Source organism: Perca flavescens, chromosome 14 (assembly GCF_004354835.1).
Source record: "Perca flavescens isolate YP-PL-M2 chromosome 14, PFLA_1.0, whole genome shotgun sequence".
In the NCBI taxonomy this organism is placed as follows: domain Eukaryota; kingdom Metazoa; phylum Chordata; class Actinopteri; order Perciformes; family Percidae; genus Perca; species Perca flavescens.
Window position 1 is genome coordinate 5,800,952 of NC_041344.1, and position 12,664 is coordinate 5,813,615.

The 12,664-nt window shown below is 41.9% G+C and overlaps 1 protein-coding gene across 1 annotated transcript in view; it reads left to right on the forward strand.

Annotated features, from left to right (window-relative positions):
* Positions 1-200: 200 nt before the first annotated feature.
* carmil1 (capping protein regulator and myosin 1 linker 1) overlaps positions 201-12,664 on the forward strand; it is a 66,685-nt gene continuing 54,221 nt past the window's right edge. The window contains exons 1-2 of the mRNA XM_028597370.1: positions 201-593; positions 7,983-8,080. Coding sequence (XP_028453171.1) covers positions 557-593; positions 7,983-8,080 — 135 coding nt within the window. The 5' untranslated portion in view covers positions 201-556. The remainder of the gene's footprint in view (positions 594-7,982; positions 8,081-12,664) is intronic.

The following is a 12,664-nucleotide window of genomic DNA, read 5'->3' on the forward strand; positions in this document are numbered from 1 at the left end:
AAATTGAGTTTGACACCCCTGGCCTAAAGTCTTTTTAAATGGTCTGTGATTGCCTACTGATAGGGAAATTACAGTAAGTTGCTATACATGTAAATGACCAGCAGGGGTTGCGGTTCTCCTCTTTTTAGCAGCAAAAACAAACCTTTCAACTCACGGAAAGGAGGGATCGAGGAGGGAAGTGTGTGTGAGTGAAAAAAAAAAGAAAAACGTGCCTCCCTGATTTGTTGACATGCCGACTGTCTTCACTTTTCGGATCTGCGTCTCGTACTGAAATCACCTTTTTTAATCAAAGTGTGTGTCACTCCCAGCCAAGCGTAATGCAGAAGTTATGCGTATTTAACTTTACAGACGTTAGGAATGGATGCGGACAGTAACAGTTAAGCCAGGGTGTCGACAGGTGACCGACTCAAGAAAACGGGACTACACCTTTTACCGTATTATTATTATTTTTGTGTATCCCTTTCTTCGGTTAGACCTCTCCCCCCGGTCGCAGGCGCCTCTCCTTGTCCCTCTCCCCGGACTCCTCTTCGGTGTTTAGCCTACCTCGGCACAAGACATGGAGGAAAAACCGGATTTTCCCAACGAACTGCTCGGTAAGATAACGTTTAAGTTACTGTAACTGTCGACGAGGTAGCCCCAGTTTAACTTTAGCTAACTGACTGAATACACTGACGTTGCTGCTGTTATTGCTCTCAACTAAGTTAATAAGTTAGTTAAACTTATGTATTGTCAGGTAAAATCTTTTATTTCACCGAAAACAACATTAAGCTCACGAATAACTCACGTTAGGGGTATTAAAAAATAGCTACATCGTAGCACGCATTACTGTAAAGCATGACTAAGTTGTCACAAACTCACTATTAAAGCCACTTATTTAGGAATAAAATGTATCATGGAGCTACAGTTACAAATAAGAATTTTGTAGGAATACTGGAGGAATAAAAGCACATTGGAGGTTAAAACGCCACATCAATAATTACACGAGATAACATCTCACTGGAGTAGCCTATTGTAGAAATGCTAAAGTGATACCACAGAAGGTACAAAATGACATTTACATAAATACGGACACACTATCCTCATTATGGGAGCATACTGCTGTGTTTCCCTTTAATAAACTTGTAGGCTACAAGTGCCATTGTTATTCATATACGTGTTGCTGTATTGTTGCATTTCAGTAAGTTATTTTCATGGCTTGAGGGCAAGGCGGTACACCTGAGAGTTTCTCCTCTGCCACTTCCTTATCTGAAGTGGGGGAGAGAGAGGGGGAGAGAGAGAGAGAGAAAGCTTTGGGAAAGGGGTGTGTCCTGTGAAATTCCTTTGGATTGTGAGATATTATCATCACAGACTTGCCTGGATGACTGAGTGTCAAAAAGGAAAGAGGGGAGAGAGGGGAAGAAAACTATAAATGAGTTTCTGCTAGAGAAAGAAGCCTTTAACTGTTGGCTTTAAGTTCAACGTGGCACTCGCACAGCCAGGATTTGCTAGAAATCTGCCCCTCTTAACCCTCCTCTTGTCCTCTGGTGAAATTTGAAATTTCTCTCAACCAGATTTTCATAAAAGGGTAACGTGGATGGTTCCCTACAACGCTCCTCACAAGTAAAATGAATGATGAGTTCACTACTTTTATTGGATTTGGGGGTTTTATTAAATTTTATAGCATTTGGAGAAAAAAAATGATAAAGGAATGTTGAAAAAAGTGACAAAAGTGTAGAAAGATAAAAAAAAAAAAAAAAAAAAAAAAGTGGGACGAAAAAACACAAACACATGTCAAAAGGTGCAGAAAAAAGTGACCAAAACGTTGAAATAAGTGACAAAAACATCTGGGGGGGAAGCGACAAAAGTGTCGAAAAAGACAAAAAAAAAGTTTTCAATTTAAATTGAGTAAAGCTGCCAACATTATTCAGTTAATTGATTAGTTTTCAACTATTCAATTAATTGCCAACTGTTTGTTTTTTTAACCTTTTTCCAAGTTATTTTCTCTTTCTCTTTTGCAACGACGACCTGATCACATTGACACAGTTCCACATTCATACCTGGAAGCTGCCCGGTACAACCACAGCCTGATCGGCTGGCCACTCAGTAGCTCCACTGGAGCGGTTGGAAGTTAAGGGCCTTGCTCAAGGGCACCTCAGTGGTGGTAATGAGGGAGGGGACAAGCGCTGCTCTTTCACTTTCCCCACCCAGATTTTATCCTGTCGGACTGGGGATTGAACCGGCCTCTTTAACCTTTAGGCCACCATTGCCTGCGTTTACATACTCCAATGATCAGTTTGAGTTTGTGATGTCAGGTTCTTGAATGTGAATATGTCCTAGTTTCTTCACTCCTCTATGACAGTAAAGTCAATATCTTTGAGGTGGGGACAAAATGAGACATTGGAATAGAAGAATGGGACGGTTGGGTTTAGGAAAGAAGAACGGGACGGTGCCTTAATTTTAAAAGTGGACAGGCAACACATTCTCACTCCCATCGAGTAAAATACGGACGCTTGGTCAGGTGCCTTTGGCGTTGTTATTGATGCAAAAAGTCTCCTTTAGCGTCATATCTAAACGCGCTTGGTCGGGACTATTGGCGCCACTTTTGACGCAGTTAGGTTAAGGAAAAGATCGTGGGTGGGCTTGCGTTTCCGTGACAACAGGACAGTTGGGTTTAGATAAAGAAGAACGGGACAGTTGGGTTTAGGGAAAGAAGAACGGGACAGTTGGGTTTAGGAAAAGAAGAACGGGACAGTTGGGTTTAGGGAAAGAAGAACGGGACAGTTGGGTTTAGGAAAAGAAGAACGGGACAGTTGGGTTTAGGGAAAGAAGAACGGGACAGTTGGGTTTAGGAAAAGAAGAACGGGACAGTTGGGTTTAGGAAAAGAAGAACGGGACAGTTGGGTTTAGGAAAAGAAGAACGGGACAGTTGGGTTTAGGGAAAGAAGAACGGGGCAGTTGGGTTTAGGAAACGTGACACGGGGGACACAATCCCCGGTCTCCTGGGTAAAAGTCCTGTGTTGTTTGACCCATAGGGTTAGGGGGTTAGGGTTCGACAAAATTAATCTAAGTAAAATAAAATAAATAAAAGTAAATAATCGGTAGTCGCAACCCTGGTTAGGAGTACTTAGAGTTTGACCTCCATTGACTGTTGCAGGGTGATATTTCTGGACCGAAGCGGTTGGCATCTGGTATTTTGGACCAATGGCCCAATGGCTTGATATTTGAGTAGTTAAATGGACCAAATAGCACAAATAACAAGGTAACGGCAGGGAATTAACATACCTGGGTGTAACTGCTGTGTTCACAGCTCTCTCTCTCTCTCTCTCTCTCTCTCTCTCTCTCTCTCTCTGTCTGTCACTGGACCCGCTGATGAATGGGGCTTTTTGTTGCTTTTCAAAAGGGCAGGCCGACCTGACGCTACTCATCAGCAGCATTTGGAAAAAAAACAAAAAAAACAAAAAGAAAGACCTTATCCAGGGTTTGTCCTTCATGTGCACAGAGGCACAGCTGGTAACGAAAAGTTACGATGGTCAGATGGTGCCTTTGAATCTAGGGCTGTCCTCGACTAAAGAAATTCTTAGTCGACTAACACTTATAGGATGTTGTCGACTAATCGATTAGTTGATTTAATCGACAGAGCTGTGCGCTTTGAGAGGTGGTTAAGACTAGAAACGCACAATATAAATGTAGTTAATTAACCATCTGTAAAACTGAATTTCTCCACAATAAATCCTGCAAAAGCACCACTTTAAATCTTGTGTTTACCATAAAAGTGCTCAGAAGTTTCTGGGAAATAAATAATCAAGCATGAATAAGCATAAAAAAATGACCAATCGACTAAAGAAATCTTAGTCGACTAAAACCAAAACGACCGATTAGTCGACTAATCGACTAAGAGGTGGCAGCCCTATTTGAATCTGACCTTTGGCAGAAATACTGAAAACTAGAAAATATTCACTTTTAAGAAGCTGCAATCAGAGATGTTTTTCCCCCCCTTAGAAAATAACTCAAACTCAATCAATGATCAAAATAGTTGGCGATTCAATTTAAGAGTCGACAACTAATGTATTCATCTAGTAGTGGTGACTTAAACGTTTATCAAAGGGATTGTCTCCGCACTACTTTATAGCAGCAGGTCATCGTTACAGGACAAGCACTTGTTGTGTGAGAAAGCTGGCGATGGAATCCACATTAGTTCACTCGGTCGGTGTGGCGGTTCTTACAGGACAGTAATTAGCCGGCTGGGAGCTCCTTGTTTTCTTATGCGAGCTCCTTGGACGCAGGGAGAGCTCCATGTGTTTCTGATCAGCCTGCACGCCGCTTCCTGCTCCAATGTTTTCATCCTCCACATGACCTCATCATGTGTCTGGGCACATCGAGGAGGACGGCATGATGTCATGGAGGGCGGCCTCTCCTACTCGTTAACAGTCTGTCTTTGCTGCGGCGCGCACACACACACACACACACACACACACACACACACGCACACGCTCTCGCACTTTTTGTGCCTCAATGGGTCTTAAAAGTCTTCAAAATGTATTGGATTTAATATTCCAAAATGAAGGCCTTAACCCTTTCTGTTGTCTTCTCGGTCGACCATGCAGCTTTTTAGTTTTTCTGGGTCAGAATTTGAAAGCGAAAACGTTTTTTTTAGGGCATCTTTTTCAACACTTTTGTCGCTTGATCCCCCCGATATTTCTATCACTTTTTCTTTTTCTTCTTCTTTTTTTTAAGATTATTTGGGCATTTTAGGCCTGTATTTATATAGGACAGCTGTAGAAATGAAAGGGGAGAGAGAAAGAGAGAGAGAGGGTAAATGACATGCAGCAAAGGGCCACAGTTTGGAGTTGAACCTGCGGCCCGCTGCGTCGAGGAGTAAACCTCTATATATGGGGGCGCCTGATCTACCAGGTGAGCTACCCAGGCGCCCATTTTTATCTTTTTTTTTCACCGTTTTTGGTCACTTTTCCCGACATTTTGAAGCTTTTTTTCCACGTTTTTTGAGTCATTTTTCCCGATGTTTTTGTCTTTTTTTTTCTTGTGGCTTTTGACATTTTTGTGGGGTTTTTCCCTCCACTATTTTCCCCACAATTTGACCCGACAGGACAACAGGAGGGTTAGAAGTCTTAAAATTCTGTATAAATGTCTTAAATTTAGTTCACAAATGTCCTAACTCCTTAATTGCTTCACCCAAAGCATGTATGTATTGAGTAATACAATAAAATGTTGTATTAAATTGAATCCTTTCTGAATGCCGTAACATCCTCTATACGTTTGCCAGTATGGCCGTGAAGTTGGTATTGAATTTAATTCTAAAAAGGTCTTGGAAAAAGTCTCAAATTGAACTTGTGGTACCTTGTTTACCTCCTTTCCTTCATCTCAGTGCCTTCTTGTTTTTCCGTCTCGTCCTCCTTCTCCTCTCCCTCTCATGCTCTGTTTCTCTCTTTCTGTTACTTCATCCTACTTTTCCATCCTCCCCCTCTTACTCCATCTTTTCCTGGGTTTAATAAAAAACCGAACAGCTTCACGATACATCCAGCAGACCTTTTGCTCGGAGCAAAGACAGCCCAACAAACGCGGGAAGACTCAAATCGCTCTGTGCCGAAACGCGAAATGTTTAATGTTCCGTGTCGGTGTTTGGAATGGAAAGGATATTCCCTACAATACAAGGGATTGTTAAAATGCAAGACGCACTAGAGCCAGTAGGCTATACTTTCCGCACTGCATTCAGACTGTTTATTATAGAGGCTTTACAGTTTCGTGTCAGACCACCGAGGAACCACAGCTGGCCCCATCGTGGGGATAACACCAGGATTCAAATGGGTATTTATTTCTAATGTTTAAACGTCCCATGGCATGAAAATGTCACTTTATGAGTTTTTTTTTTAACATTAATATGAGTTCCCAACAGCCTGCCTATGGTCCCCCAGTGGCTAGAAATGGTGATAGATTTAAACCGAGCCCTGGGTATCCTGCTCTACCTTTGAGAAAATGAAAGCTCACATGGGCCGATCTGGAATCTTCCCTTTATGATGTCATAAGGGGAAAGGTTTCCTCCCCTTTCTCTGCTTTGCCCACCCAGAGAATTTGGCCAACCCATGAGAGAGAGAGAGACATCATGGCTTTCAAACGAGCAAAGTGGCAGTTGGTCAAGGCCACACCCCCACCCTCCACCTTGCCCCCCCTCCCCCCCTCTCTCCTCCTCAATAGCTACAGACACAGAAATGGCACATCCTAAGGAAAGCTCATTGTGGGACTGGCTCTAGTGGCTGTAATTCTGCACCAAGGCTGAAATTCGAGAAAAGAGACTTCAGATACAGTATTAGGGGACCACTAAGGTCTATATATAAGAGACTTCAGATACAGTATTAGGGGACCACTAAGGTCTATATATAAGAGACTTCAGATACAGTATTAGGGGACCGCTAAGGTCTATATATAAGAGACTTCAGATACAGTATAAGGGGACCACTAAGGTCTATATAAAAGAGACTTCAGATACAGTATTAGGGGACCACTAAGGCCTATATAAAAGAGACTTCAGATACAGTATTAGGGGACCACTAAGGTCTATATATAAGAGACTTCAGATACAGTATTAGGGGACCACTAAGGTCTATATAAAAGAGACTTCAGATACAGTATTAGGGGACCACTAAGGTCTATATAAAAGAGACTTCAGATACAGTACTAGGGGACCACTAAGGTCTATATAAAAGAGACTTCAGATACAGTATTAGGGGACCACTAAGGTCTATATAAAAGAGACTTCAGATACAGTATTAGGGGACCACTATATAAAAGAGACTTCAGATACAGTATTAGGGGACCACTAAGGTCTATATAAAAGAGACTTCAGATACAGTATTAGGGGACCACTAAGGTCTATATAAAAGAGACTTCAGATACAGTATTAGGGGATCACTAAGGCCTATATAAGGGAAACCAGATACTAGGGGACCACTAAGGTCTATATAAAAGAGACTTCAGATACAGATAGGTCTATATAAAAGAGACTTCAGATACAGTATTAGAGGACCACTAAGGTCTATATAAAAAGACTTCAGATACAGTACTAGGGGACCACTAAGGTCTATAAAAAAGACTTCAGATACAGTATTAGGGGACCACTAAGGTCTATATAAAAGAGACTTCAGATACAGTATTAGGGGACCACTAAGGTCTATATAAAAGAGACTTCAGATACAGTATTAGGGGACCACTAAGGTCTATATAAAAGAGACTTCAGATACAGTATTAGGGGATCACTAAGGGAAACTTCAGATACAGTATTAGGGGATCACTAAGGCCTATATAAAAGAAACTTCAGATACAGTATTAGGGGACCACTAAGGTCTATATATAAGAGACTTACACAACACAAAGAGTGAAATCCGGATAAGATATAGACCAAGGATATAGACTAAATTTAATCATGCATAATATACTTTTTTGTCTTTCAAATTTTCCAAAATCACAGGCAAATGCATAGATTTCTGCCAAATAAGGTCACACAGAGTTGCCTTTACTGGGTCAAGCTTCCTGTTTTACCTATGGTAAGTTCTTTGAGTGTTATTCATTTGTTATCCGCCCTAGCTTTTCCAACCTTTTAGACACCGATATGATGATAATAAAGGTCCAAAACGATGCGAAAAAGAGACGCAAAACTACCACAAAAAGGTACACAAACCGACTGCAAAGAGGCGTCAAATGACCACAGAGACCCAAAACGACCCAAAAAAAAAAACCAAAAAGAGGCACAACATGATTTCAATGAGACGCAAAAACCCACAAGGAGACACAATCCCACAAAGAGACACAAAATATATAGGGAAATTGCATTTTTTTTTTAAATTGAAAAACCTATGTCTTCCTCAGAGCTAGGGGAAAACCCCCCTGCATTGTGTAATATGTTGCAACGTGAGCCATCCAGCTGTTGTGACGTTAACTGTCCGGTGTCGTGTAACCTTGTTCCCCCCCCCCTCCCTCCCTGTGTGTTGTAGAGAGTGTGCGCGAGGCGGTGGGTCCGAGGGTGAAGCTGACCCTGAGGCGCAAAGTCCAGCTGGAGGGCAAAGGTGACAAGGTGGAGAACAGAGTTCTGGTGAGTGACAGATGTGCAGTTTTCTTCTAAATACCGCAAATACAGCGTGAATGTGAATACATGTGGACTCAAGTCAATCCCTTCCGCTTTCGGTTGGAGTGGGTGTTGGCGCTGAAATGCTCGGTGCGACTGTGAGCGCTGACGCCTCTCGAATAAAACGTTACAGGAACAAACAAGTCTGGTTCAGAGGATCGTACAGCGAGTCCCTGAAAAAAATGGCTGCCCAGCTTCCACAGGAAAGTTAGTCGGCCGGTTGATTTATTACACGAGTGAATCATTTTTATTGCTCCTTAAGGGGATAGAAATCCAAGAGGCTGCTTTTGGTGTGGGCGTATTGCCACAGGTTACAGGTGAGAAGATCAAATATTAAACTAGGATGTGAAGGTTTATTAGACGCCGAGACTTACAGAACAAAATAAACTTCTTAGAGGCAGATTTGATTACCCTAAAGATACATACAGTCATAGATAGATAGATAGATAGATAGATAGATAGATAGATAGATAGATAGATAGATAGATAGGTCGCACATATTGATAGATAACGGGCACACATATTTTGTACTTTGCTCAGCAATTCAGGCGTTCTGGCAAAAGGTAATGAGCGATATTAAACCTCTACCTGACATCACAGTTCCACTGACACCTGGAAATATTTTGGGTATTAATGCAAACCTTTAGATCAATGCTAGGGACAGATGCCAGTCCCTTCCAGAAAAACGCGATTATGCGATCGCATCATTCAACGCATAATCAGCCAAAGTCTGCATATTTATGCGGGGGGGAGGGGGCATGTTTTTCAAATACGCCGCACTTTCGCCGCGTAAATTGCCGATTTCCGCGCAAAAATACACGGGGCTTACATGATTTCACAATCCCCGCATTTTCGTGGGTAAAAAAGTCCCATATATCTTAGCAGAAAGTTGAAAAATGTTGCGTTTACATCACACAAGAGCAGCCATTTTCCCCTGTTGCCATGGGAACGTTACGAAGTGACGTAATTACGCGACTTGAACATTGTCAAAAAGCAGGGTATTGGGGGGATCACTTTTTTTTTCTCTTTTTCATCAAACTGCAGTTTTTGCAAGTTCATCGCATAAAATTGCATAAATATCATATAGCATATTCCATCGCATTTTTTAAGAAAACGTGCCGCATAATCAAGGATTTTTGCCTGCAACAATCATAAAAACAACTCTGGAAGGACTGAGATACAGATTTAAAATGGTCAGCTTAACGGCACTGAAGCAAGTGACCAGGCTTTTGGAAACAAGCCAAATCCCCAGCTCTTCAAGCATGGCACAAGGCAATAGAACAAACACTGGGAATGGAAAACCTGACTCTAACTGTCAGAAATGAAATAGAAAAATGGAATAAATTGTATCCAAAGCATATAGTTAGAAGAATAATTACACTTTCTAATAAGTGCATACTGTAGATCAGGGGGTGTCAAATTCAGTTTCCCAGAGGGCCAGACTGGAAAATGAGAATCACACCAAGAGCCAGACATGTAGAGATTATTGACATTGTGTTTATTTAAGAGAAAAAGTCAAATATTTGGATTTTATTATTGCATGTCTCATATTCTGTTGTCTTCTCGCTTACATTTTGGGCCTCATAAAGCCCCCAAAACAATTCGGCAAAATTTTTTCTCAGCCAGCGACAAGTATGTTGAGAAAAGCGCCAAAGAAATTGGAAAAAGGCCAAAATAAACCGTCAAAATTGTCTGGAAAAAGTGACAAAAACATCCTAAAAAGCGTCAAAAACGTCCGAAAAAGTGGCAAAACCTTGAGTAAAGCGCCCTAAACGTTAAAACAAAGTGCCTAAAGCATTGAAAAAAGCGCATAAACCGCCGGAAAAGGCGTCAAAAATGAGGGGAAAAAAAGCTTAAAAATAAAATAAAAGCACCAAAAATTTCGGGAAAAAGTGACAAAACTAGGTGGGCCTAAATTTATTGTGAAACTAAATTGAAATAAATGCGGATCCTGCATTTTGGCACGGTGCTGTTGTTGGTCTAAAATGGCCTTGGTCTTGGCCTTGGCCGTTTTGCCGCCCATAGAGCACCAGCAACAGTGTTCTTCTCTGGTCGAGCCGTCTGGTTTTATATTTTTATAGTTTTATATTTGGTTATATACTGTGTGTGTGTGTATATATATATATATATATATATATATACAGTGGGGGAAATAAGTATTTGACCCCTTGCTGATTTTGCAGGTTTGCCCACTTACAAAGAATGCAAAAATCTACAATTTTAATCATATGTACATTCTAACAGTGAAAGACAGAATCCCAAAGAAAATTCCAGAAAATCACATCATATGAATTTATTAAAATTGATAACCATCTGATGAGGAAAAACAAGTATTTGACCCCCTGGACAAACAGCAAGTATTCTGGCTCCTACAAGCCAGTTAGTCTTTCTTTAAGACACAGCCCCAATCCGAACCAATTATCTACATCAAATATACCTGCCTCACCTCGTTACCTGTATAAAAGACACCTGTGAACACCCAAACAACCAGCATCCAACATCACTACCATGGGCAAGACCAAAGAGCTTTCTACGGACATCAGGGACAAGATTGTTGATCTGCACAAGGCTGGGATGGGCTACAAGAGAATCGGAAAGCAACTTGAGAGAAAAGATCAACTGTCGGTGCAGTTATCAGGAAATGGAAGAAGCACCACACCATCGCCAACCTCCCTCGATCTGGGCCTCCACACAAGATCTTGCCTCGTGGGGTGTCCCTGATCATGCGAACGGTGAGGAATCATCCCAAAACCACAGGGGGAACTGATGAATCAACTGAAGGCAGCTGGGACCACAGTTACAAAAGAAACGGTTGGTAACACACTACGCCATCATGGATTGAAATCCTGCAGCGCACGCAAGGTCCCCCTGCTCAAGAAGAAACATGTACAGGCCCGCATGAAGTTCGCCATTCACCACCTGGACGACTCAGAAGAGGCCTGGAAGAAGGTGATGTGGTCAGATGAGACCAAAATAGAACTTTTGGCCTCAACTCAACTCGTCGTGTTTGGAGGGCAAAGAACACCGAGTACAACCCAAAGAACACCATCCCCACCGTCAAGCATGGTGGTGGCAACATCATGCTTTGGGGGTGCTTTTCAGCCAAGGGGACGGGACAACTCCATCGTATTGAGGGGAGGATGGACGGGGCCATGTATCGTGGAATTCTGGACCGACATCTCCTTCCCTCAGTGAGAGAGCTGAAGATGGGTCGAGGATGGGTGTTTCAGCACGACAACGACCCTAAGCACACCGCCAAAGCAACAAAAGAGTGGCTGAAGAAGAAGCACATCAAGGTTCTGGAGTGGCCTAGCCAGTCTCCAGACCTGAATCCGATTGAAAATCTTTGGAGGGAGCTTAAAATTCGAGTTGCCAGGCGACAACCTCGGAACCTGAATGATTTGGAGGCTGTCTGCAGGGAGGAGTGGGCCAACATCCCTGCCGAAATGTGCACAAACCTTGTCACCAACTAGAAAAAACGTTTGACATCTGTGCTGGCCAATAATGGCTTTTCTACAAAATATTAACATGGTGTTTGTCCAGGGGGTCAAATACTTGTTTTTCCTCATCAGATGGTTATCAATTTTAATAAATTCATATGATGTGATTTTCTGGAATTTTCTTTGGGATTCTGTCTTTCACTGTTAGAATGTACATATGATTAAAATTGTAGATTTTTGCATTCTTTGTAAGTGGGCAAACCTGCAAAATCAGCAAGGGGTCAAATACTTATTTCCCCCACTGTATATTTTATTTTTTTTTCTTTTTTTTTTTTTTTTTTTTATCGTCCTCGCGACATTAACTGGCGCAATAAACACATTGCGAAAGGCTGCGACATCTCGTGAAAGACACTCCGAGATTGTTTGCGGTAGCTGAAATAAAATATCAGATTCTTTTTTTAGTGGTGCCTTTTATGTTCAATTCAATGTTCAATTTTTTTTCAATAGAAGAATTTTGGACATTTTCTTTCATTTGTTTTAAATCCAACAAGCAATTTGTTGAATTTTAGCAGAAATGCAGAACTGAGTACACTTTACTAATACACTGTTTGTGTGCTGCTGCGCTTCCCTGTGTGTGTGTGTGTGTGTGTGTGTGTGTGTGTGTGTGTGTGTGTGTGTGTGTGTGTGTGTGTGTGTGTGTGTGTGTGTGTGTGTGTGTGTGTGTGTGTGTGTGTGTGTGTGTGTGTGTGTGTGTGTGTGTGTGTGTGTGTGTGTGTGTGTGTGTGTGTGTGTAACAAGCATAGTGTGAGCGCGCTGTGCACGAGCCTAGGCACATTTTACTTATGCGCTGTTACAATAACAATGAAATGCTGTGCTATTGACTTTAGACCAGGTTATTGTTGGTCAATGGCGCGATCAGTTCCCGTTGCCCAGAATACACCTGAACACACCTCCCTGTAAGACCGGCACGCCCATGGGCGCACGGATGGGCGCAGGTGCATTTGCTATTTAACCCCTCCTGTTGTCCTCGGGTCAAATTTGACCCCTTTTAAAAGTGTCTCTATCAGAAATATGGGTTTCTTTTTAACCAAATTACCACAAAAAAAGGATG